This window comes from Poecile atricapillus, chromosome 18 (assembly GCF_030490865.1).
Source record: "Poecile atricapillus isolate bPoeAtr1 chromosome 18, bPoeAtr1.hap1, whole genome shotgun sequence".
In the NCBI taxonomy this organism is placed as follows: domain Eukaryota; kingdom Metazoa; phylum Chordata; class Aves; order Passeriformes; family Paridae; genus Poecile; species Poecile atricapillus.
In genome coordinates, this window is record NC_081266.1 from 9,668,421 (window position 1) to 9,694,145 (window position 25,725).

General features: G+C 36.0%; 2 protein-coding genes across 2 annotated transcripts in view; one reads left to right on the forward strand and one right to left on the reverse strand.

Annotated features, from left to right (window-relative positions):
• The window catches only part of LOC131586091 (1-phosphatidylinositol 4,5-bisphosphate phosphodiesterase zeta-1-like), a 46,136-nt gene extending 23,605 nt beyond the window's left edge, over nt 1-22,531 (reverse strand). The window contains exons 1-3 of the mRNA XM_058852831.1: nt 22,377-22,531; nt 21,214-21,364; nt 6,177-6,332 (exon numbers count right to left, since the gene is read on the reverse strand). Coding sequence (XP_058708814.1) covers nt 6,177-6,332; nt 21,214-21,364; nt 22,377-22,531 — 462 coding nt within the window. The remainder of the gene's footprint in view (nt 1-6,176; nt 6,333-21,213; nt 21,365-22,376) is intronic.
• Nucleotides 22,532-22,646: 115 nt separating this feature from the next.
• LOC131586092 (F-actin-capping protein subunit alpha-3-like) lies at nt 22,647-23,191 on the forward strand. Its single transcript, XM_058852832.1, is given in 4 exon segments — nt 22,647-22,746; nt 22,749-22,923; nt 22,925-23,073; nt 23,076-23,191. Coding segments are annotated over 4 exon segments (540 nt in total).
• Nucleotides 23,192-25,725: the final 2,534 nt, after the last annotated feature.

A 25,725-nucleotide genomic window follows, 5' to 3' on the forward strand; every position in this document is an offset into this window, starting at 1 on the left:
TTTTCTACAAAGGTAACATTCTAAAATCATGGTTCTTTTCAGAAACAGTTACAAAAATACTCCAGAGAATTTGCTATTTTTTGGCCAGAAGCAAATGACAATAATAGTTACCCCCAATCACTGAAAGTGAAACACAGAGTGAAAAAATGGCATAGGCTTTTGTCTGAACTTCACACATCTTCAAAAAAACTTATAACAAATATATGGTTACAAATTCAGTGACTGTGTGAAATCTGAGTTCTTTAATTGGTAATCAGCACTGCTAAACATGTGACACCTTTTTCTCTACATGTCCAGGTCTTCTAAGAGAGCTGAAAAGCCTTTTAATGAGCTGAAAGTCTGAGCATTCACTATAACTTCTCCTTTCTAGTTTTATTATGAAAGGCAAAATATGTTAAAAATACATTTGCTGTTTACTTCTATAAAAACTGCAAGCATACTAAAAAATTCAAATATGTAAAACATCATAGGACCTCCCTAGAGCATAGTGGGACTTCAAGACTGGCATAAGCAAAAACCTCGAAGTGCAATCAACTGGAACAAATATTTACATAATTAAATGAACAAAACCTTTTTCTTGTGCATTCTGGTTAATGGGATGTATAACACAAATCAGCTGAAGTAATGCCAAGTTTCCAAGATAAAAATCACAAGCACTTTGGATCGGGCAAACCCACCTATTGATGACTACAATTAATGTGAAAATTCAGTGCCCAGAAATGTAAGGAACAAACCCTGGATTTGAGACAGAAGTATTAAAGACAGAATAGCTTCTCCTGTTTAAATTGAGCTTGTTGTTCTCCCTTCTTCTCTCCTGACCAGCTGTAGGTGCTCAGTTAGAGGAATATCAAGCCTTGAAAATCTTGCTAAGTAACAAAGTTAAAATCTCTTCTGAGTTTTACATAATATTCTATTTCAAGAATGATACTGCTGCCTTAAATACTGATATAGGGTTAAGATACAACACCTCCTGTGAAGTCTGACACAGGGAAAGGTTTTGAGACAATGACAAGATTTGTTAAGTACAACTGTTAAAAAAACCCAACACCAGCTATCTTTAACGAATCACACTTAGTGAAGTGTGAATGGATGTCTTTGTGGCAGCCTTATAAATCGCAGTTATCATCTACAGATACTTTATATCAATACTGTATACTTATTATACAGATATTTTTAATCAATACCACCAGCAAGGTCTGAGCTCTAGGCAAACAAATATTAATTATATCAGGAGCAGCATTTTAGCTACCTCATAGCAAGTTTTCCTACAACACATTTACCCAGTGAGAAGCACCCTACCCTGAAAATTCCATTTCTGTGTTGTGCTCTGTAGTAGACTTCAGGTAAGTCTACTTACCTTAAGTCTACTTAAGGATAAATAGCTGTGCTATAGCTGAAACTATATTCTACATGGGCAACTAAATCTCTGGATGCATTGGAAATAAGTCCAGATGATTGCAGAGAAAGATGAGATGGTTACAGGTTGGCTCAGAGTCTTCATTGCACAGATTCCTTACCAAAGTTCAATGGTCCAAGACGATGCCTTACCAAACAAACCACATGATTTTTATACACCAAATAAGCCATTGACCCAAGACCTACCTGGGTAATGATATAAAATATGGCAATGTCTTGTTTTTAGTTATCTCCTGAAGTTGCTTTACAATGCAAAGAAGCTATTAACAGATAATGACTGTCACATGTTTACCACATTTCTGGGAAAATCATGTTCCCTCAAGAGTGCAATGCCTAAAAATAGTGAAGGAATTAGATGAGTCTTCTGTATGTACTCACTACAGCCTAGAGATTCCAGATATTTTATGAGAAACAGTATGGATTTTTTTATTATTATTTTTGAGGTCATCACCAAGACATACAACATTCTCTTTTTTTTTTTTTCATATTTTTTGTAAAGAATAGATGCCATAGACTGATCGAAAGGCATAAGAGTGACTAGAAACATTTTGACTTGCTAAGAAACAAAAGTATTTCTGATGCAAAGACTTGGTCAAGACATTTGCATATGTGAATGTGTTGGTCAAAATAAATAGGAATTAATCTCATAAATGAAGCAACAGAATTAGATGTGCTTAATCTTGAATTTCTCACTGAAAACACTCACTGTGTAGAGAAAGCTCTCCTTTTTATACTGAGTAGATAAAGGTGAAGAAAAGTGTGAAGGATGAGTCCTGGCTTATGGAGTTAGCTGGTTTTCCCCATAATAGCAGAATTTAAAATATCCATAGCCCATGAAGTTGTACTGGAGACCTTCTATTGATCTTTCTCAAGGATCTCATTAAACAGATCCTTTTATTTGGACACCACAGGTTTAACAACCATAGGGAAGCCTTGGCAATCCTGGCCAGAAATGCTTCTGAGACATCACAATGCAGTAATTGATCTTGCAGCTGTGTGGTAAACATTAAAGAGAACTTGTAAAATCACAGTAGTTGCCACTTCACTTTCAGTTAATCACACAGCAATATCTCATTCCAACTTTGTGACAGGAAACCTGCAAATAATAAAAGATTCCTAACTATCTGATATATCTATCCTGTCAGCAGTGTAAGGCAGTTCAATGCTCTACAATGCAAAATAATTGAGGAACAAACTTTCATCAAAGCATCAATGTGCTTACATTCTTTTCTGTGTTATATTGGATGCCCACATGCTCCTTTCAATTGCTGTCAGATCTCTTGAGAGGAAGAACACAGCAGGGTAAGTAAAACCTTATCTCTTCTAGCATCCTGATATTTTCTAAGTTCATCTACAAATTGCTGCATAAGGCACTTCATTCCTTCACTTTCTATCAGCACATCACCACGAGTGCTGGTACAACCAGCAGAGATGTCTGGCGCCCGTCACTGATGTCAAATCTAATTTAATGCAGGACCTGACTCAAAGGACCTGTTATTCCAGTGAAGATTAGAGGGAGTTCATGAAGTCTCTTTAGAAGCACCATGATGGCCAAGACTGGGAGCAGAGAATTGTATCAGGTCTGTCGCTTTGGGTGGCAAAACATCTTCTTGGGAAAGAGATGGGACAGGTGAAGCTTAAAAGCAGCCTCAGTTTCTCATGGGATAAAGTTTGTGGGAAAGAAAGAAGTAGTGCAAAAGTCTTCTCCTTCCTCCATATGTAGAGGAGGAATTGTGTGCTGAGATGCCACAGAATACAGGAATTGCAGGGAATTAATAATATCAATATAGTCAGATGGAAGTGTGAATATATGACTGAAGGCAAAGAATTAAAAAACCTTTAGTCCTGAAATTTTCTGGGGTTTGTTTTTCAGATGAAGCAAGTGTTGGGAAAAGCAGAGAGAGGAAGTGTTCAGTGATCCTCCGCTTTTATTTCCTGCGCCTCCATGTGATTTTCACTTAGAATTACAATGGTAGGAGACATCATTGCAAGGTGGTCCAAGGAACCACCTAAGAGTGGGCGTGTTCCTCATTTTAACCTCCTTCCACACACACACAATCATCTCAGTTGACAAAGGTATAGTTCAAGACCTACTTAAAGAAAGAAGTAGAAGATTGACCATATAAAAGAAAATTATTTCAATGGAAGCCTCCAAAACTCCAAAACCTAAAAGGAACCTGTAATTGTCTAATGTTTCTTTGAAGTGTTTGGAGAAACTATGTGATTTCCCACTTCATGTACACACAAAATAACCATTCAATTCTGATCTTGAAGAACACTGAGGTGGCTTTTTCCCTTTTCTTGCTAATGCTCCATCTTGAAAAAAGTGGACCAACAACTTATATAGGTGACAGCTTTTTTCTTTTTCACACTAACTGAGGATCCTTCCAACAAAGAGCATTTCAAATTCATCATTTGTGGTTCTGTAACATCTCTTTTGCACAGCTTGAGTAAAGCAGTCTGAAGACTAAATTCAGAATTTGGTTTTCTCAAATGACAATGAATTTACCCAGGCCTTGAAAATGCACAAGGTCCCAAGCTTTAAAGATGTGATGTCACTAAACTCCTTTTTTGGCTCTTCAAAAAGATGCCAGCCAAAGTCAAGCTTATAACTGAATTTACAAATTCAGTCATAGCTACATATTTCCATTGCTAAGTAAAGTCCTACTGACTTTTCTTACATGCATGATCAGAAAACCTAGGAGAAACAGAGAAGATCCTCATTTGTGTTCATTCTCAAGATAATAATTTTCTGAATTAAAACTTTTGTAATCAGGTGACGACAGTGGCGTTATTTAGGTAATCCTTACACCTTGCACAGATGGGAAATATGTCTCACAATACTTTAATATGTTAAAAGCTCAGGAGAATTAATCTCAGCTGACAGCATTTCCATACACAGACCCAGCAATCCATTTTCAGGCAAAACTCTACAGAGCTGACTCATGAAAACTCTAAGCTGTGGAAATATGAAGTATGAACTCCCTGTATCACAGTAACCATATGGTAAGGGACATATATCATAGAAATTAATATTTTTAAGTGTGTGATTCAGTGATTCCATTTCACTGATTTTGTGCTTGCTTCAGAGGACATATGATCCTTGCACATCTCCTACACTGAATCCAGCTGTGATTTGAGAAGCTTTACAACAAGCCCTCCTGTTTGATAGAGTTTAGATTTTTTCCTAATTGAAAAAACAGTTTTCAAGGCTTCAAAATTATGTTGGAAACCATGATGCAAAAAAATATATTGCTACAATAAGAAAAAAAAAGGGTGGAGAAACGTGAACATTAAATATTACAACATTGTTATGGAAATATAAGAGTGCGGTAATACTTCAGCACATCTTCTTGCACAGATCACTTCAAAAATATTTTTCCTTGAGAAATCCTTAAAAAATTATTTTAAACACCTTTTGTGTGTTGTTTTTCCTTATGACAGTGCTTCCTTCCCACATTTTCATTTGCATTTTTTTAGCTACTGTAAAAACACAAGGAATAAAATATGGCTATACTGGCAACAGCGAGAAGCTGAAATAAGTATTTTGTATGTGTGCACGTATTTGTGCTACAAAAGACTTGAGAAAAGTTTTTGTCCTTGAAAGAAAATTATGTGCAAAGACTGGAACAAAGGAAATGTATTTGTTTTAGTTTGCAATAAAATTTTCAACACCCATCTAATTGCCTTTTCTGACTTCATGTCCCAGGGGTCTCGGGCCATCCGCTGAGAAACGCTGTCTGAGGGAGAAACACACTGAGAAAGAGAATGGCTTTGCAGTAGCAGAGGACCAAAAAAAACCTCCATCATCACTGTTATTGACAAAAAATGTAGGCTCAGGTTTCCATTTCAATAACATGTTTAAATTTCAGGAATTTCCTTCAATTTAAGCAACAAAAAAATAAATCAGCAGATAACAGATATATTTTCATGTGTTTTTTTGGTGCAGTTTAAATATTTTTAAATTTTAAATTTTAAATACTACCTGAAGTCTATTTCTGACACCAGATGTGATCCATAAATTCAGTCCAAGAGGACTGAAAAAAAAAAATAATTAAGAACTCTGTCGCTGCCCGCTCGGCCCCTTTTGCCTCGGCTAGCTGTGGCCGATGTCAGCGGCAGGAGTGGGGAACCAGGCAAGCACTGCGAGGCTCAACCTGGAACCTCCAGAGCTCCTCTGCGCTCTGGCGTTGTGGCTCACAGGGCGACACGGGTTGTGGCGAAGGGAGAAAGAGTGCTCAGGCTCTCCCGATTTCCCAGGAACAAGTTTATTCCAACAGGTGCAGGGCTGGGATCACAGGGGAGAGGTCTGAGCCGAGACCCTGGGCACCCCCATGCGCCAGGTTTTAAGGACCGTGGGCGGCTCGTATGGTGACCAATGGGACAACAGCAACAGAGGGGTTATGGGTGGGGATTACAATATGCAGGACCAGTGGTAAGGACCCGGGGGAGGGAAAGCAACTGTACAATCAATGGGGCGTCGAGGAAGGGATGATAGGCAAGGAAAGAACTGGAACAAAAGGTGGGGGTTCACATAGATTGATAGGGCTTAGGGGCAGGATTGGGGTGATGGATGGGGAACAATCTGGAAAAATGGGAAGGGTTTACAACGATGGGCAACTGGGGACAAACCATTCTTTATGACAGGGGAGCAACTGGGGTAAACCACCTCTGAACTTAATAAAACCAAGCAAATGGGCGGCAACAGAACTCCACCATTTTTTTCATTTCTTTCATAGAGAAAAATGAAAAGTTATTACCTCAGGAGAAGGCAGTTCAGTCATATCTACTGCACCACCAATTGGTGTAGTGAGAAGTTTGTCACCTAGAATACTTTTCAAGCAGTCTGCCATTACTTCCTGCTGTTCAGGGCTGCAGTGGTTCTCCAGAGACAGTATAACTGGATAGGCAGATAACTGGAAATATAATTTTAGGATTTTATTATTAATAAATAAAAATATGAATAATTGCTTTTCCAAAATATCTTACAAAAGTCCCCTTGGCCATCTGTATTTACATTCATTTTCAAAAACTTCAGAATATAGATCACTTGTTCCAGGTTAGTAACACAATAAAACAGGTAACATTTGTGGAAAAAAGAAAGCACAATTGAAGAAGAAAAAAGAAATGCACCTTCAGAAAGTTAAAACAGAGCTAGACATATATGAAAAAAGGACTGCTTTGTTTTGGTTTTAAAAGCTAAAATCAGATTCTAAAATTAAAATTGAAAGCATAAATCAGAATTAAATGTCTTTTGCTTTAGTTTATGACAGATTTTTTGACTACTTTTCAAATAGTCTATCAAGACTCTGATAGTCTCCCCAAAGCTTGTTCAGAAATGATTTCCTTTACATGAACAAGCTATGGATATTTTTTATTTTTGATAATACCACAAACTTTTCTAGGGACAGTATACACTTTTCTCATCACACTACTCAAGCAAGGGTAATTGAGTAAAAATTAAAGCTAAAAGGTGAAAAAGAGAAAATTAGTAAAAATTAGAGAAGAACTCAAAAGAAATGCATCCATCTAGACTTATAAGTAAATCTCATAAGTTGCCAATAATACTGGTGGATACCAAAAATATAGTCTGAATGAAATCTTTGCTCAGGCAGAGCCTAAATTGTCCATAAGGAAAACACCATTTTATGTTTTTCCTGTCTTTACATTTGTCTCCTGAGCACTTGCTATTGACTTTTAAGAGAAGCAAAGCTCAGCCTACGTGGACAGCTGGTACCAACCATGACCTGTTGTGATTTTATCATCTCATTGGCACTTGGGCTTGAGAACTGAAGTTTGAATTAGAGTTAAGCACAATATGCTGTGTGTTAGCAAGAAGAGGAAAGTTTTATCCAGTGGGTTTTGAAAAACAGTGGAATAAAATCATGTTTTTAATTTCACTTTTAAAATCAGAGATTAATTAAGTTTTATATAGAAAACAGAAAAAAACCACAGCTTTGATTAACACTGAGAAGGCTATAAATACATATGCATGAAAATCCACATAAATTTATGATCGTGGATGTATATATTCACACACATAATGCTGGCCTGATTCTGAGATTTATCTTAATTGTCATTCAGCACTTCCTTTGAGCAGGAGTTTCACCAGAAGCTTATACAAAAGCCTGAGACGGTGCAAAAACTCTCCAGATTTCAGTGTTTTTCTAGAGATAGGTAAAAGGAACTTTGCTCTGATGGGTCACCTGACCAAAAAACATCAGTAGCTGCTAACATTTATCAGTGTCAACATTCAAAATCAAAAGAGAGGAAATGGAAAACACAGTCTCAAACTCATCTATTATCTAATATTTTTGTCTATTTTATAAATTCACACAGAGGATACAAGACAGACTCATAGCAGCAGAAGAGTAAGTGACAAAAAAACCTTTAAGGGATATAAAGAAGGAGGAAAACATCAGAAAAAATCTGAACTAGGTCTTCAATATAGATTCAGTCCTTGTTTAAATTATGTCAGGTGAGAATTCCACCTAACAAGCTGAGTGAGATCACCTGAATCCTTTGCACTAAGTTTGGTTTATATTCATTATCAGGAAAAATGATTATGATTCCTTTAAAAAGATTTTAAAATACTTTAAGAACAAATAGCACAATTGCTCTGCAATTAATTTTTAAAATACCCATTGCCACAGTCTCTGTTGCATTTTTTTTTACCCTGGAGAATTTACAAGAGCCATGTCCCCACTTAGTTAAAGCCACCATCCCATTCTAACCAACTCATGTATACACACACAGATCTGTACGTACCATAAATGCATACTTGTCAATCACATGAATTACAGAGCGAAATGGAATTTTGCTTGTTAAAGCGTGACCATGATACACAATAGGTTCGTTGTTGGTGCCATCCCAGCAGTCAATCTCCAGGCAACGGCATCCTTTTAACAGAGCACTTCAGAAGAACAAGAGAAACAATTTTGCAGCCAAAAGAAAGATAGCAAACTTTTTTATACAAGTTGCTGTGTTTCTGATTACAAGCACAGGGATTAATTACAGAAAAAACACCTCATTTTCACCATAAATAGAAATCCTACAGAATTATATGAGACAGACATACTTTCTGTTTCTGCCTATTTTAGGTGTGTGTTATTTAATAAACTTTATTAGACCTTTAAAGAATATGGGATTACCTGCATTATCTTCCTTAAAAGGCTAAAAATCAAAGATTTCAATAAAGGAATTCTGGAACAAAGGCAATTTGCCACTTAAAATAAAAGAATAAATATTTTCAATGCTATTTTGTGCTACTATTCCAAACTTGCTTAGAATTTTGAGAATCACTATATTTAAAAATCTATAGTACTTGGAGAATCAGGTTGCGCTTGGTCTTTACATAAAACAGTTCCTCTCCCCAGACCACATTTCTAAGAGTGCTAAAGTTTCTGAGACACCCTGACTTTACTGCTTTAATCTGAATATGTTAGTGTCATCCCTTAAATTCTTAGGTTTCTAATATTTGACTTGCAACTAACTGAAACATTTCTTATAAACTGTTTTACTTAATTACCAAGCTGTCTTTTACATCCTGCTTTTCACACATTAACAATATGTCAAATATGCCTTTAGCTGATTTTAGCATTTTCCTCACACATATAGGAGATAAAGAGAGAGGGGGTTATACCTTCTTTGCAATTACTTTCAGCAAGGCAGCATTAACATAATGGAATTTTAAATACTGTTAGAAATTCAGTACTGTTTCTGATGGTTGCAAGTCACTAAAGAACATCAAGAGAGCAACCAAAAAAAAATTACAAAGTGTTCAGATAGATGATGATTCCTGCTGCTTTCTCTTCATTAAAGTAGTACAAATAATTCTGGACACATCTCCTCCTAATTCTTAATACATCCTGCCCTCTCAGTGTTGCATTTACTACACAATTAATTTCTTTCTTCCCTGTCTTGGCAATAAGGCATCCTGGTCATCATCCTCTTGGAGTCACACACTGCACAGGTTCCTCTCCCTGCTGCCTACTTGAATGCCCATGTTTTGTTGTTTTTGTTGTTTCTAACCTGCCCACACTGCAACATGCACTGAACACAGATATCCTTGACACAGACATACTCCAACACACATCTTCTACATTGAACAGATCACAGCTTGCCCAGGAATTTTACATTACTTTCAGGGAGTTATTTATTTTTTGCATGGCGTGTTGAGATTAAAAACTGATTTAATCGTGTACTGTACAATATACTATAGATTCCATTTGCTGCAAGGTTGATTTTCTGAGATGTAAGTGAAAAAAATAGATTGCTTCCAGACTATGAACAGATGGTTTGGCAAATATATTGAAAAGTGTACACACAAAATAAAATACCACTCTCATTTCAACTTGTATCTTTGATGGCTTTGTCCCTTATTTCCAAGTAGGATTGTATGTGACTTAGCATTAATTAAAAAAAAAAAAAAAAGCCAAAGAAAGTTTAAAATATTAAAAAATTATGTCTATATACCTGATATAGCCCCATAAGTGACTGGGTCCCATTAGCTGGTCAGCTATCGAGTAGGTGTTGTGAGAAGATGAAATAAAATAGTCACATAATGGCTGGTTCATATCTTGATAGACGGTCTTGTGCTGGCTTTTAAATATTGAACATTCGTCTGAGTTCATGTATCTTATAAATCCTTCAAATGACAACTGCCTTTTCTTCCTCACTGAACAAAAACAAAAGGAAAAAAAAAGAAATCTCTGTTGTGAAGCCACTCTGATGCACTTTCTGAAATTTTTAATAGCCAATTCTGAACACTGCTAAAGGTTATACAGCACAAAGCTTTCCTGCAATTTTAAAATTCATACCAAATGTATAAACAACACAAACATCAGATACGTGTGACTCTGGAGCTGAATTGCTGTGGTTCAAACTTCTGAGAGAAAAAAAAGTGTTTTGACACTTTTATTCTTCTATGGACAGCACTAAGAAGAATTTTCAGTAGTCCTAATTAAATATAAATAAAATATTTGTCATTTACTTTGGAAAGTAACATGCCAGACAACGTGTTAAGGGAATCTTCTCTTTTAAAAGAACCAGGATTGTTCTCTAAAAAGTCAGAAATTCTCAATATAATCTTGCAGAAACTATGACTTCTAGCACCAAATGTCTTCGCCAGGGGTGGAAAATTCCAAATAAATATTGATCAAATCATGTTTAGAAATATTTGAAATAAAAATAGCATTTTAACCAAAGAAATAACTGTCTACACAGATTAATTGCAAATCAAGCCTATTACACTACTATATTTATAACAAAATGAACTAATTGAGTCCATACCAGTGATAGTCATCCCATTTGTTTTGGTTTTGACTGATTTAATGGCAAACAGAGCCATTACACTGCCAGCTACTGCTCTCAATGTCATGTTTGTAATGCAGTCATTTTACAAATGATATAATCTCAAAAGTTAGATTTGCTTCAAAATATAGTTTGAATTAGTGAGGGATTTTGCTCAGTTCTTACTCTAAAATAATTTTATTGTCACCGTTAGGCTAGCAGTTAACAATAAGTAAATAATCCAAGATTATTTTATGTTAATAATAGTTTAGAAGTCGATGTATACAAACTTGGGGACTGGAAATACCAGTAGGAAAACCCCCTTTTCTGCCCTGGTAATTCTTACTGCAGCTATAAGAATCAGAATGTACAAGTTAGAATTGCAATTATCCATCTTTGGTGTGTGACAGACTGGAAGTTTTACACCTGGATGAGAATTTACAGAAAATAATTGTTTCTCAATTACACAGGTCTTTGAACTAGAAAACTTGCAATGTTTTACAATGATAAAGAAAAACAGAAGGGCATCCAGACATCAAACATGCATTCACCCAACAACTTATTCCTAACAGAAGTCTTTCTGAAGTTATTCTTCCAGTCTTCCATTGATGAAGAATCCACAGACAACCCAACAAAAGCATTTCAACTGCTAAATAACCTTGTTAGGAAATTTTTCATAATTAGGAAACAGAAATTTACCCTGAAACTTCCTTGCTGTCCAAAATATTTGTTCTGTTTGGTATTATTCCTCTCCTCTTTTTTCACACTTTTTCTCCTATGAACACTGCTTTTGCACTTCCCACTTTCCACTCCTTTCCTCAAAAAAAAATCCAATCCAGGGCATTTTCTGTTTCAGATTTCTGATAATTTTCGTTTTTCTGCTATCCATCTGTATTGTTAATCTTTCATAGGAGAAAACAGGATACTATTTCTTCATGGAATGTCCTGACAAACTGCAACTCACTTTTACCGTCTTAGAAGGGTTTACATATTTATTATTTTCTCCTTTTTTTTTCTAGTCACTGACAGTGACTAGTTCTTTAGATGTTCCCTTTCTAAAACAAATATTACATTTGATCTTTTCCAGTCTTTCAATTCATCATTCATTTCCCCCCTGTTTTCAAAAGTAACCTTTGACTTGTATTAGTCAAGCTTGTTACAATTTTCTAAGAACTTGGATTTGTCAACCTGTCTTCACTGACCTGATTACATCATTTAAGAAGGTCCTACCCTGTTCCATCCATATTTTTGACTATCTTACTCAGATTAATAATATTAATAATATTACAGAACCGACTGTACTTGTTGCATCGGGAATTTCTTTGGTCTTCTTTTAGCTGAGAGATTTGCAGGATGACTTCTTGCAGCCTTGATGACTCTTGAAAAGTGAATCCTATAGATTTATCCACATGCACGTGGTATATTGTTCTATACTTGTAACAACTGGATTAAATTTCTACTGTCTGGATCTTTAAAAAACATTTTGAATTTTTTCACATTACTCAAAACAGAATACACTCATCCTGTATGTTTTGCCTCTAATGAATTACATGAACTGTCTGGATTTCATTTTGGATTATTTTATTTTTCATGGTCTATAGATTTCTCTGAGCAATTACAAGTAGAGCTAGTAACTATTTGTGTGTGTGTGTGTGTACATCTTTTATGTTCTACCTTTTCTGCATTTATTTATTAAATTAGTGAAAAAATACTGGCTTTTCAGTCTTGCTTTTTTTCTGAATTATTTATGATGTTTTCCTGGCTGTTCTTGTCATCGACAAAAGTTAACTGCAATATTCTCAAGAGAAATTAATGTTCAAGCAAATATGCTAATGACCATTATCCCCAAAAAATGGACATCTAACATTGTTTTGTTAGTCAAGATGTAAGCTCATAGACTTCAGTAAAACATTCAGCTCATGTCTCCAATCAACAGACTAAAAATCTTTGTATTTTTACAGAGCTTACATTTCTGAGGAATAGCCCAGCCATGCTATTTTCTGACCACTTACAGACATTTTCTGCTTCTACATTAAAGGAAATGGGAATTCATCTCCATAACTATTCCACAGTGAAAAGACTTTCATCAAGACCTTACATTTCTCCCCTGGAGGAACCTCAGTCTTTTTCTCCATTAGGACCTTTTAGCAGTAGTTAGTGTGCACACACATATCCATTTGTTGTAGAAAGGGAAGGCAAGAAAAGATTTCTGCCTTCTCGTTGCCTCTTTTTGTTCACAAAGTTCAATGATTTCTTTTGTCTTGCCCTCCTCTTTTGGATAGTGTACAATTCATTTTATTAACAATATTCCTTTATATTGTTTGGGGTTTTTTTAAATCTGATTTAAGATAAAATTATTTTTCTCATTCCTCCTGTTAGGGTAAACTCCAGCTCTGCCATATATACAAATACTGTCATATCAGAGAGGAATTATGGATATTTGAACCTGGGTATTTGAAAAACTTGGATTACATTATACATTATTTTCAGAGTTTATTACATTCCATTTTTCTTATTTACCTTGGAATTTCTTTGAAAATGTTTCTCTTCAGAAAGAAAAAATGGAAAACTATCACAAGATGTTTGTTGCCCTGAAGGCCTTTGGAGTACACACAACGAGGCAGACAAAACAAGCAAGAAATCACTCTGCACTGGCCAGAGCCTCCTGCAAGACCCATTTCCTCCTGAAGGGACTGAGTACAACCTGCAGCCCTGCCAGGGTCTGGGAGAGGTGTCTGGACTGAAATAGAGACTCAGGAGTGGGGAGGAGAAGAGCCTGAACGGAATGTGAGACTAGGAAATGTGGAGAGAGAGATGTTTCCCATGTTTTTAAATGTATGTGAGTGCTCTTTGCTTCCAGAGAGCTAAATGAGTAATTAAATGTCTATGGTACTTGGGACAGAGAGAGTGGAGTGGGTACAGATACATTTGCTGGGAATTTTAGGGGTGAACTCATGAGAAATACTTGCAATCACAGACAAGGGTTTTACTCTGCTATAATGGAAGGAGGAATCTTTCAGTCATTAAAAGGCAGAAACATCATCAGATGGAATTTCATACTATGAAATTTGACTACATCAGTATGAAACATTCATGCTCTAAGGGAACAGTAAAGAGAAGTATTTCCTTGACTAAAGTTATAATACACTTAATTCTTTTCTAGTCTCAGTTTATATTCTAGGGAGGCTTTTTCTCCCTTACCCACACTTACAACTGGTGCATGCTGGAATAAAGTATCTATCTGAACAGCAGTTCAGTTTTCTAAGGGTTTATATCTCATAATCACCTTGTCTTGAATTTTTTCCCTGAGACTAGACCTTTACACATCTTTTCATAATCTGATATATTGTGTCTCTCAAATCCAGCCACAGCCATTGTCTTAGTTGAGATTTTTAAGCCATCTTTCTTACTCCACATGGTTTTTTTATGAAATCGGTGGGAGTTTGGCAGAGATGTCTCCTTTATTAAGTTTGATTTACCTTGGCCAATGGGATCAAATGCTCTCTTCTGCAAATTTGTGCTCTACATTCAGCTCTGTCTCGCATACATCAAAAATCCAAAAAAAACCTTCACGACTGTGTGCACTAGGAATAAACTGCGAATGTTTTTTTTTTGCTTCACAAATACATTCTGGATTACTCAAAGTCCTTGTCTGACAGATGCACCAGGCTTATATTGTTATTTACAAAGCAAGCTGTTTTTTTTAAGACAGGATTGCATTTTTGCCCTGTTTTTGTATTGCCTAGCAGGAAAATAGGCAGGAATAGAGTCCTTGAATGGCTCTACATTGTAAATAATACTGGGATGCACTTTCTTATCCTCACTGTGCCTCTAATCCTATCCATGTAAATGAGCAGAATTTTTTTTAAAAAAGACATATATACCAAGCTTAAAAAAAAATTATTTAGTTAGCATGTTTTCTTTAATCTCATTTAATGAGTTGAGTCTTCTATTCAAAGCTAATAGTAAAATGGGAAGATAATGGAATGTTTGGGAAGAATAAAACTCTCATTGGGGTGCTAGTAAGACACAACTGTCAGGTGTGAATCACATATTTTGTGATCAATTCCATAGAAATGGCTCTTTCTACCAAAAATGCAAGGTTTTAGCGCACACGTGAAAAAACCTGTTAGTGTAGTATTTTGACATTAGGCATCTAAATTGTATAACAAGAATGAAAGATTAGTTTATTCCATACTGTCCTGAGCTAGCTACAGTACCTACAGAGAATAAATTCAAAGTTATCTGGCTCAATAGCTTTGAAAATCTCTCTGCAGAAATGTTAGGGATGCACTGGATGCTATAAATGGATTTATTTAAATTAGATGTAAAATGTAGTCATTGTTTTCATCCTAATCTTGACATAGCAGTGCTATCACATTTATGAGAGAATGGTCATTACTATTAGCAAACCTGTCAATCAAATGTCAAAGCCTGGCCTTTTCCCTTTTTGTAAGACACAGGGAGGGCAAGGGTGACAGATGAGTCCAACAGATCATCCTGATGAATAATGTTCTGTAGCAAATTCAGAACGACACTTACACAAAATGGTCTATCACAATACCATATGAATCATCTCTCATGTCAATCATAACTGGAACTTTTCAAGAAATATGTTTGAGTGGGAGTATGAATTCACTCAAAGGAGCATGAACAATACAGAGGTTATTTTGTTCAGCGAGATTATTTCCAATAACAAGACAAACAAATTTATCACAGGTGAAGAAACAAACAAGAATTTGTCTCAGCATCTGAAATTTCAACCAGACATTAAATTAAACCTATAGAAACTTCAGTTGATATTTATAAAGGTGTTTTCTAATGGACTGAAGATTATTCATTGTTTAACTGTGCTATAGATTTGAACTTTCCCATCAAAACAGGTAACACAAAATAAAAGGAACCTTTTAAGCTGGTAATTTGAACAATTAGTAAACATTAGCTCCTCTGAAAGAGCAGAATATGTTTAATAAAATACAGTTAAATTTGAAAGGCAGCCTTAAAGAGTAAAGGCATAAGGAGTCACATGTTTTTATTACTGGACAGTAAGTGCCTCTAAATGAAACACCCAATGTTCTTCTGTTTCTCATTGAAAAAGTGGCATTTTCCATTTTCTTCTTCCACCACAGGTCAGCATAGAAAATCCAGTGCTATTATCCCAGAAGAAATATTTTCCCCTTGGGTTTGTTTTTCTTAACCACTTATCAATTCCACCCGTTTTCAACGACTGGGAACCAAGGAAACGAAAGAATTGAACATATTCCACTGAATAAAGTAACAGCTTGCAGCAAAATGCAGTTCTATCCTTTTCCTAGCTGTAAATTTTGCCACAAGTTGAAATCAGTGATGCTCAGCAGAAGTGTTACACCCCAACTTGAGGCACCTTTAAATAGGTGAAGAACATGTTACAGATTTATGAAGCCCTCCTCATCTCAGCATTCTAGTGATTCACAAAAGGTGACCAGGCACCTACAAAAATTTTCCACAGTGCCCCTGCAAGGAAGTCAGAAGGACATAAAAGTCTTGTCTGAGGCCTTGAATTTTCACTAAGTTACTCAAGGGAGAGAAGACAGTGTAACGAGCAGAGAAGAAAAATGGCAGATATGGACTTTAAGAAAAACAAATTGAAAATGGTTTGTAATGAGCTGAAGAACAGAATTTGTAGAAGGACTAGAAATAAAAATATAAAGAAATGACAGAAAAAAGAACAGAGCAAAGAAAGGAGGGCACCATAAAAAGAAATTAAAACACAGGAAGAAAACATAATAAATAGATGAAAAGACATGCTTTTAAAGAAATAAATATATGAGGTTTAGGACAACACAGTCATTGAGAGAAGCACGAGAAATAAGAGCTAGATATCAAATAGTTAAACTGTACATACCTTCATCAATGGGTTCATACTTCATAATAATTTCTAAGGCAGTTGTTTCATTAGCTTCAGTTTGAAATTGTTCTTTTATAAGAAATTTAAGGAGCTGGCTGTCAGGTAGAATTTTGCCATCTGTCGAGTAAGCCTTGAATAGTTCTTCAAATTCAGGCCTGTGTACAAGAGCTCGATAAATTGCTCTGAAGTCGTCCATGCCAATAATATTTCCTGACTGTTCGTCCACAGTTTCCTGAGGGAAAAAAGCAACCAAAATTTATTAAAAAAAAAAAGAAATTAATGAAACAACATGCAATTATACAAATTATGCACCAAACACTCTTTTATAACTGACCATAAGAGTGAGCATCATAGAAGAATCCTCAGGCAACAGTGACTACAATCAGATTACACTCCTCAACTTTAAGATGACACTTTGTGTGCTACAAATATTTTATATAAAGTAAAATGGACCATATGACACAATTAGCATCTAAATAAGTGCAATAAATTTAGATTTAATGCATTTTTAATATTCAAACACATTGTTGAAAATCTTTAAAATGCTATGCATTAAAATAAATGTGCAGCATAAAACTTATCAAGTGGAAAATATATTTAGTATAATACCTCTCCAACAGCTATTTACACCATATTGTAAATACTGTCAGTCAAATTTGCACACAAAATCAGCAACCAGTAATCTTAAAAATGAAATAAGGATGACCAAATTACCAAGAAATACAAACCTTTCAACACTTCAATAAACGAAGTTTATTGTTTCACAACAAAACAATATTCAAGTTTGAAGACAAGATATTTTGTAATAACCTATGACACCATGTTCTAATCTTAACAAGCCAGAATGTTGAACTTAGATTAATTATTCACACTTTCAGAATTCTTGAATTGTAAGCTTGTTTTCATACAGCTTACAAAATGTTACCATAGTAATTAATTTCTGTGTTTCAGTATAAAAGTCACTAGAAAAGTTAAAAGGCCACAAAAGAATTTGAGCAGAATAATGCTTTTTTACCATTTCTGCTTTTTACATTTTTCACAGGTTTAACAATTCTATTTTTCCTTTAAAATTTTCTACTTAAAAAAAGTAACTGCATATATATATATAAATAAGCATAGAAATAAATATATGTCTTGCATATATATAAACATAATATATAAAAATATAAATATAATATATATAATATATAAATATAAATTGCATTTCTATATAAATATAAATATAAATATAAATATAAATATAAATATAAATATAAATATAAATATAAATATAAATATAAATATAAATATAAATTTATTAAAACATTAATATAATATAATATAATATAATATAATATAATATAATATAATATAATATAATATAATATAATATAATATAATATAATATAATATAATATAATATAATATAATATAATATAATATAATATAATATAATATAATATAACCATAATAAGATATAATATGTAATACGTATATTAAGATATAATAGCATATATATAATAATATATAACATATTCTATTATATAAACTATATATTATATACTATGTATATTAAGATTATTTATTAATATATAATATAAAATATAGTATATGCTATATGCTGTATATTGTATATATGTTATATATTAGTTAATTATGTACTGATTAATTAATTAATATCAATATAGAAATATAAATGTTTCTAACATTTTAGCCTGATTTTTGCTTAAAACCTGCCAAATCAAGAGAAATCTTCTGACAAAATTGCTCACAAAAACCACAAATGGCAATCCACTGCCTCAGTGATTATGACTGTAAACTGATGAAAATTCTCAGTTGTTGGCTCCTTAAACTGAGATGCCAAAGACACCACGTTCCAGCATCCAAACATCCAAACATGGCCCTTACTATGGCTGGTTTGGCTTCCACAGAAATGTCTAGAAGCAGGAAATTGCTTACTTGAGCTCTGGCTGCTCTTTGATCAAGAGATTGGATTACTGCTAAATTAGATTGGTTTTGAAGCCATACCATGAAAGCCAAAAGTTTAAAGATCTGGTGCCAGTTCCTTCCTATGCAGTAAAGTTCTTTCTGCACTTCTGAATAAGTACAATAGGAGTAAAAATATATTAAATAACTGAAACGAGTACAAAATTAAATTTCATGAGGAGTTCTAGTGAAAAAATCTTACAAATGAGTACTTCAGTGTTTGCTTTGAGTTTGCAAAAGAGAATAATAATGATCATTATTAACAGAAATCACCAGCAAGAAAATATTTCTGTACAAATGCTAATTATACACATTTCATTACTGCTGAGAAATTCCCCATCTAAGGTTGATTTCTTCCATCCAATTTTTAATGTTCTTAACAGTGCTGCAAATTTGCTTATAACCATTAAGCAGGAAAAGAAAATACCAACTTCTTTTGAAAATAAACAGTCTATCAGGACTTGGAGGATGTTCACTTAGTTACTGGCACAAAGAGAAGCTGGACAAAAAAGTAAAGTTTCTATTTTAGCTGCCTCCTGGTGAAATACAGGCAATAATACTACACAAAAGAACTCTTCAAATTAAAGTGATAAAAATCATGTCACTATAAAAAGATATTGTAAATTTTTGGGGTAGATTTTTATCATTCCTATTTTTATTAATGCACATCAAATTTTTGCTGTTCAGAAAAAGAAGAGACAAAGTCTTGAGAGAAATTAGATGAAAATTTATTATTCCTTAAAACCTTAATGTTCATAATTCTGATACTGCTCAAAAGAGTATTACAGTAAAATAAGCTCAAAGAGAACAGAGAAGAAAAAAGCTGATTATTCCTTAAAATTAGCTTTCTATAAAATGTATTTTGCTATGTAGAACCATTAGATTAACTGCTGATGTGCAGTTAATTACAAAGATGTCAGTAACATCCAGAATGCTTTGGATTTTTACATATTGTTTCGCTGATGAAATATTTGAACCCCCCAAACTACTGAACCCCTGTAAATCTTTCTCAAATAGCATAGGGCACCTAACAGTACTGCTATAAATAACTAGATCAGGCTATTGGGTATAATATGTTGTTAAATACAACTAGATCAGACTTCTTCTTTGCAGGTCACTTCCCTCAAATCTCCTTTTCTCTTCCCACAGCTGACCATCTCTCACATTCCTGCCAGAAACTAAAGTAGGGGGAAGATAGAGGAAACAACGAGAAATATCTTTAAGTTCTCAAGAGATCCTCTAGCTTTGAAACTTTCTCCATGCAGTGAAAGTTCAAAAAACCACAGGAAGCCTCTTTAGCCAGGGTTGAGCTCATGCTGCTGGTTCTACCTTGGTTTGAGAAGGCAAACAATGAGAGAGGAAGACAGGGTGAGGAAAGCTTAGTGCCTTCCTTCTTATGACCTTTCTGACTTGCCATAGTTAATTGTCTCTGCCAAATCAGGACAAAATTTGCCAGCTGGTTGCAACATTCTCAAAAGAATCATATCTATAAAGGTGAAAGTAAGTAAATATACATGTATTTATATAAATATATATATATATTTATATATATATACAGACTTGTTTTCATTCCCTTAGGGAAAAAGCATTACCAGACAGATGGGGTTTTTTGGGGGGGAAATGATGTAAAGGGAAAATCTTAGATATTTTGAGTCATTACATGAAGAAAATATGTATCCAGTACTCATTTGTTAGTATTTGCTCACTGAGACAAGATCTGCTTGGCAGTAGTTTGCTTGCCTACACTAAATGAACTTAAGTCCAGCTTCTAGCTGTATCATGTCATCTTCACAGAAATATCTTAAAAACTGCCACCTCTCAAGGCCAAATCCATTCCCAGGGAGTTAGAGAGCGATTCCCATCCATTCAGGCACACCTCTTAAATATTACAGGAGAGGAATTGTGGAGAAAGGAATGAATGTGTGCTGGATCTAAAGCCTGGACAGCTCAGAGAAATCCCAATTGTCCTCCTGGAAAGAGGATTTTGAGAAGATTGCTCTCATGGCTCTGTCCAGAATCAGACAGACATGTCTGGGCTCATTAGCTTGACCAGAGAAGCTGAATAGGATGAAACCAGAATGCTTTAACTTTTCTCAAGCGCAGACATGTTACAAAAAAAAACCTGGGAATCCAAACCAACATATTTTCCATCTTACACTAATTTGTTGTGGAGAAAAGACAGAGTTATGTGGGTGTCAGTCTCTCCGAGTAACAAGCAGTAGGACAAGCAGGAGTGGACTCAAGTTGTGCCAGGCTATTAGGAAAAATTTCTTCACTGAAAGTGTTGTCAAGCATTGGAACAGGCTGTCCAGGGAAGTGTCTGCGTCACCATTCCTTGAAAGTACTTAAATGCTTGCAGATGTGGTGCTTAGGGACAAGTTGCAGAGGTGGACTTTTCAATGTATTAATGGTTGGACTCAGTGATCTTAGAGATACCTTCCAATCTAAAGGCTCATGATTCAAATTCAAACCCTGGGTTATCTATTTTACACAGACATGAAAGACCTGGAGGAGGAAAATTCTTTGCTGATTTTGCACACCACACTAGCTTGAAATACATTTCCCAAAAAATTAACTTGAAAAAAATCAGCAAACATATGATGTGTGTAACTGAACTTCTAAACCATTCATTGCTTAATGGACATACACCTTACCTTGAAAATATGTTTTAAATGGTCTTCATCAAATTTTATTTGCATTTTTTCAAGCAGCCTCCTGCAGCCCTCTAAATCAACATTCCCATTCTTGAAATCATTCTGAATTGTATTCCAAAACCACGTATGAGACGTCAGGTTAAGGAAGATTCTGGCCAATTAAATTGCCTTTTAATGGAGGGGATGAGGGGGAAAAGTTTAATTTCATTAAACCTAAGAAGATTGTGCTTCCCTTTCTTCATAATCTAGAACATCCTTGCATTCTGCCCTCTGAGAATGCAGCAGGCCCCAAGGTGTGCAGGAAGAGATTTCTGCTCTGTCCTCAAAGTCCCAGAGAGCAGTGACAGAAGGGCCGAAGGGAGGGTGTGATCAAGGGGTGGTCAGGGTGCAAAAAGGGCTGCAGTGAGAGGAGGGAAACGTGGGGAAGCCGAGGGGATTCAGCAGGCTCAGGGAATGGTGGGGAGTGCCAAGAAACACCAGGGAACGAGTGCTCCCAGCACTGTGCCCACCCAAACATTATCAACCGGCCCTGGCTGACAGGACTGGCTGCCCCAGGCCCTCCAGGGCATCCCCTGTGTGCCCAGGCCTGAGGGGAAAGGGCCATGTCAGGGGCATCCCAATGGCAGCTGTCACAGGGCAGGGAGAGCAGAGGAAGAGGAGAAGGTAGAAGAAGAAAAGGATATCTGTTCTCATCCATGGTGGCTGTGCACCGCCTGCTCCAGGCCCCTCACTGCAGTGGCATAGCCGAGATCTCACTTGGGCTCACAGTGGGCTCCTCATGCCACTGTGACCTGACAGAATGGCATGGAATGTTCACTCCCCCATCCTTCCAGTGTCGCTCCAGTGTTGCTCTGGTGATGTCACAAACTGCAGGCGCCCAGCACAGGCCCCTTCCTGCCCCCGCTCCACCACCCTGCCACCATCCTGTGCCTTTTCCTTCCAGCACAAAGTGTCCCCAGGCCCTGCCCCTGTCTCCCACCCATTGCTCCACCACTCTGCCACCATCCTGTGCCTTTTCCTTCCAGCACAAAGTGTCCCCAGGCCCTGCCCCTGTCTCCCACCCATTGCTCCACCACCCTGCCACCATCCTGTGCCTTTTCCTTCCAGCACAAAGTGTCCCCAGGCCCTGCCCGTCTCCCACCCTTAGGATATCCCACACCCACAGCACGTGTGCTGGCAGGAGCTGTGTGGGGCAGAGCAGGCCTTTTGCAGCCAGCCGTGCCAATGTCCTCCAGGGGAGCTTGGCCAGCTTGGCCGAGGTCTCTCTGTCCCGGTCCAAGGTGACAAGCTGGTGAGGCAGAGGCTGCCAGCACAACATCTTCCCCCAGATAACCAGGAGCACTGTGCTACCAACCCACTGCAGAGACCTGGGGGGAAATCCCTTCTTTGGGCCTTGGAGAACCAGCTGGCTTCACGGCACAGGGTGATGGTGGATGTTGAGAGTTGTGGGATGCCACCCCAAAGTGCTGGGAGGCCACCCAAGCTCCCACTTTCCTGCTGGGAACTTCTCTGTCCTCAAAACCAGCCTGGGCAAGAGCAGCTGTCCATGTCCTGCTTTGAGGCACACCAGTATCAGCCTTCAAATCACTGGGACAGCCCTTGGAAATCAGGCTGGACTTACACCCTGACTCCATTTCCCACTCGTTTTACAGGAATTCTTCCCCAGGCAAACTGCTTCGAAGTTGCCAGCTTCCGTGTAGCTGTCAGCAAGCCTGAGTGAGACTCGAAATGTGACAGACCAAAGGCAGTTTGCCACAGATTTTATGAAACTTGTGAAAGCTGAGGACACTAAGTTTTGTATTGACATTCTGGAAAACATTCAGGTTTTGTCAGAGGATGTATGGGACGAAAATCTGTCGAGGAATTCCCTGTTACTCACACTTTTATGAAGTGGAATAAACTATGGAACAATCAGCATCTGAACACCAAGGTCTCCAGTGCTGAAGTGCCTCAATGCTTACTGAAATACCAGCTTTGATACGATGGCCTAAATAAAAAATGGGGAAAAAAAACAAAATGGAGTTGTTTAATTGATTTATTTCTGGATCACTCAGGAGAGTACAGAGACTTCCATCAGTCAATCACCACTTTAAAAATAATTCAGGTCTGCGGTGACTGGAAATAATTTGTTTGGTTTTTTTTTTCACTTTCTTCATGTACTTTTCAAGTACTTTACCAGGGATGGTCAAGATGTCAAAGGCAGCACAGTGCTCCAGCTGAGATAGCAAGCAAATTCTTACTTTCCTTCGCAGTTTTAACCAAAATTATATTCACTTTTGTAATTTCACACCAAATGAAGCATTGATTATAAGGAATCTAGTAAGGAAGATCAGCAAAGATATTGGGACATTATATCTAGATTTTTTTTTTCATTGCTACTGAAACCTTGTAAATTCAGCCTTCAGGCTTTGCTTGTGCATATATCTCTCAATCCCTTATATAGATACATGAACAAAGAGAAGATCAGGACACTGGAGGAATAAATTTCTTATAGCTAGTGCAGAAGATATTTCAGGACTGACCAGGGATGTAGGCTGGGTGTTGCAGCATTAAAGAATAAAGAAATGCTATTCCTCTCTCCCAGTATTTATTACAAAGGTCAAAGGAATGCATGTGATTTTGGTTTACTTTCAAACTATGATAGTGATTATTTCCTAACATTTATCACAGATTATTACAAATGCCTACCATCCTTGCTGTTTTCTGTAAACATAACTTTTAATTGGAGTTTCAACAGAAACAAAGTTTAATTGCAAGAACTACTGTAAATACTACACTTTAAAAAAAAAAGGTGTAAACATTCAAGCATTATTCTTGCACATATTAGATGTTTTCATTGTAAGCATAAGATTTTGCTGTTGTTCATCATAGCTGGTGGGAATTGCAGTGCCACATGGGTCAAACACACCCTTTTGTAAATACTCATTTGTGGCTTTATAGATTCACTGCTGACTGACCATGATTGCTCTCATTGTCTTGGTTTTAAAATGTCATAAAGAACTATGCATTGATATGGTTTCAAGGAGAAAAAACTGTGTAAAAATAGGCATCTTCAGATTACTCTTGTGATGACAAATGAAGATTTTGCATACTTACTGCCCTCTGATTTGGGAGGTTCCTTTCTCTATGTATCTGGATATGATAATAAATATCCCAGAGAAACCAATGCAGTTGAATAGAGAGAAAGATGGAGCACAGAGAGCATTTTCTGTGCTCCCTCCGTTCTTCAAAGAGAGCTGCATTACCTTTGGGTCATTCTCTTTTCACCCCACAGCTGCTACTGAGATCCATCCAACACCAATCCAACCCTTTAGTGCCTATTTCCTGCTGGAGACCATTCAATGAACAAGCAGCTGTCTTTACATGAAATTTGGTTGAAAAAGTGATTATTTCTTTATTGAAAGTAGGAGTAATTTTATTAAAAATGTTATACAATCCAGGGCTGCTATAGTGAAGATGGCTTATTGGGAGTGTAGTTTATATCTTTATATCTGCAGTACCAGAAAATAGACAAAATTTTGGCCATAGATGCAAGTGCTAACAGAAACAGATATAACACTAGAAATTCTGGATTGGAAAAAAATCACTTTTTTCACAAATATTGAGCATGAACAAATAATAAGGAACAACAAAGAATGATGAAAAAGATGGAACAGTTAAATGACTTTCAGTTTCAAGATTTATTCCACCAGATCAATCCCTTATGTGATATGATTTTGCAATACATTGTTTTGTTCTGTAGAATTAAATTCTGTCAACTTTAAAATGCTGTTTCTATATAGAAAAACTGTAGCAATGAGTGCAATAATAAAAAGTATTTAATATTGTAGTATCAGTCTATCAGTCTACCTTTATGAACTTCTCATTTTCTTTCAATTTCCTTTCTCTAGAAAAGAGGGGATCTATGAAACCAGAATTTGTAACAAAAGCTGCTCAGAAGGATGAAATTTCAGCAGAATAAATGTTCTGATGTCACTGAAAATGCCTACTCATTTTTAGCAATGCTATGAAATTAATTTGAAGAAGGTAATTACAAAACAGGCTTTGCCAATTTTCCCTCTACATTCTCCAGGATGGGCTTTGATTTCTTTTCTTTTCTTTTCTTTTCTTTTCTTTTCTTTTCTTTTCTTTTCTTTTCTTTTCTTTTCTTTTCTTTTCTTTTCTTTTCTTTTCTTTTCTTTTCTTTTCTTTTCTTTTCTTTTCTTTTCTTTTCTTTTCTTTTCTTTTCTTTTCTTTTCTTTTCTTTTTTTATTTTTTTTTTATTTTTTTTAATTTTTGGAAAGTGGAAATTTGAGAAAGAATAAACATTATGAGAAGAAACTGAAGGTGTACAACTCCATGGAAAACTTCACTGAACTTTTATTTATACATTTTTATGGCTCTGAATGTCTTTGAGACTTAGTTGCAACTGCTCCCTTTTTTGTCTGTAAGTGATTTTTTGTTGCATAGGGAATATGCCAACTTTCATTATTTTTATTCCTGAAATTGCCTCCTGTTCTCTCTAATGCTTTG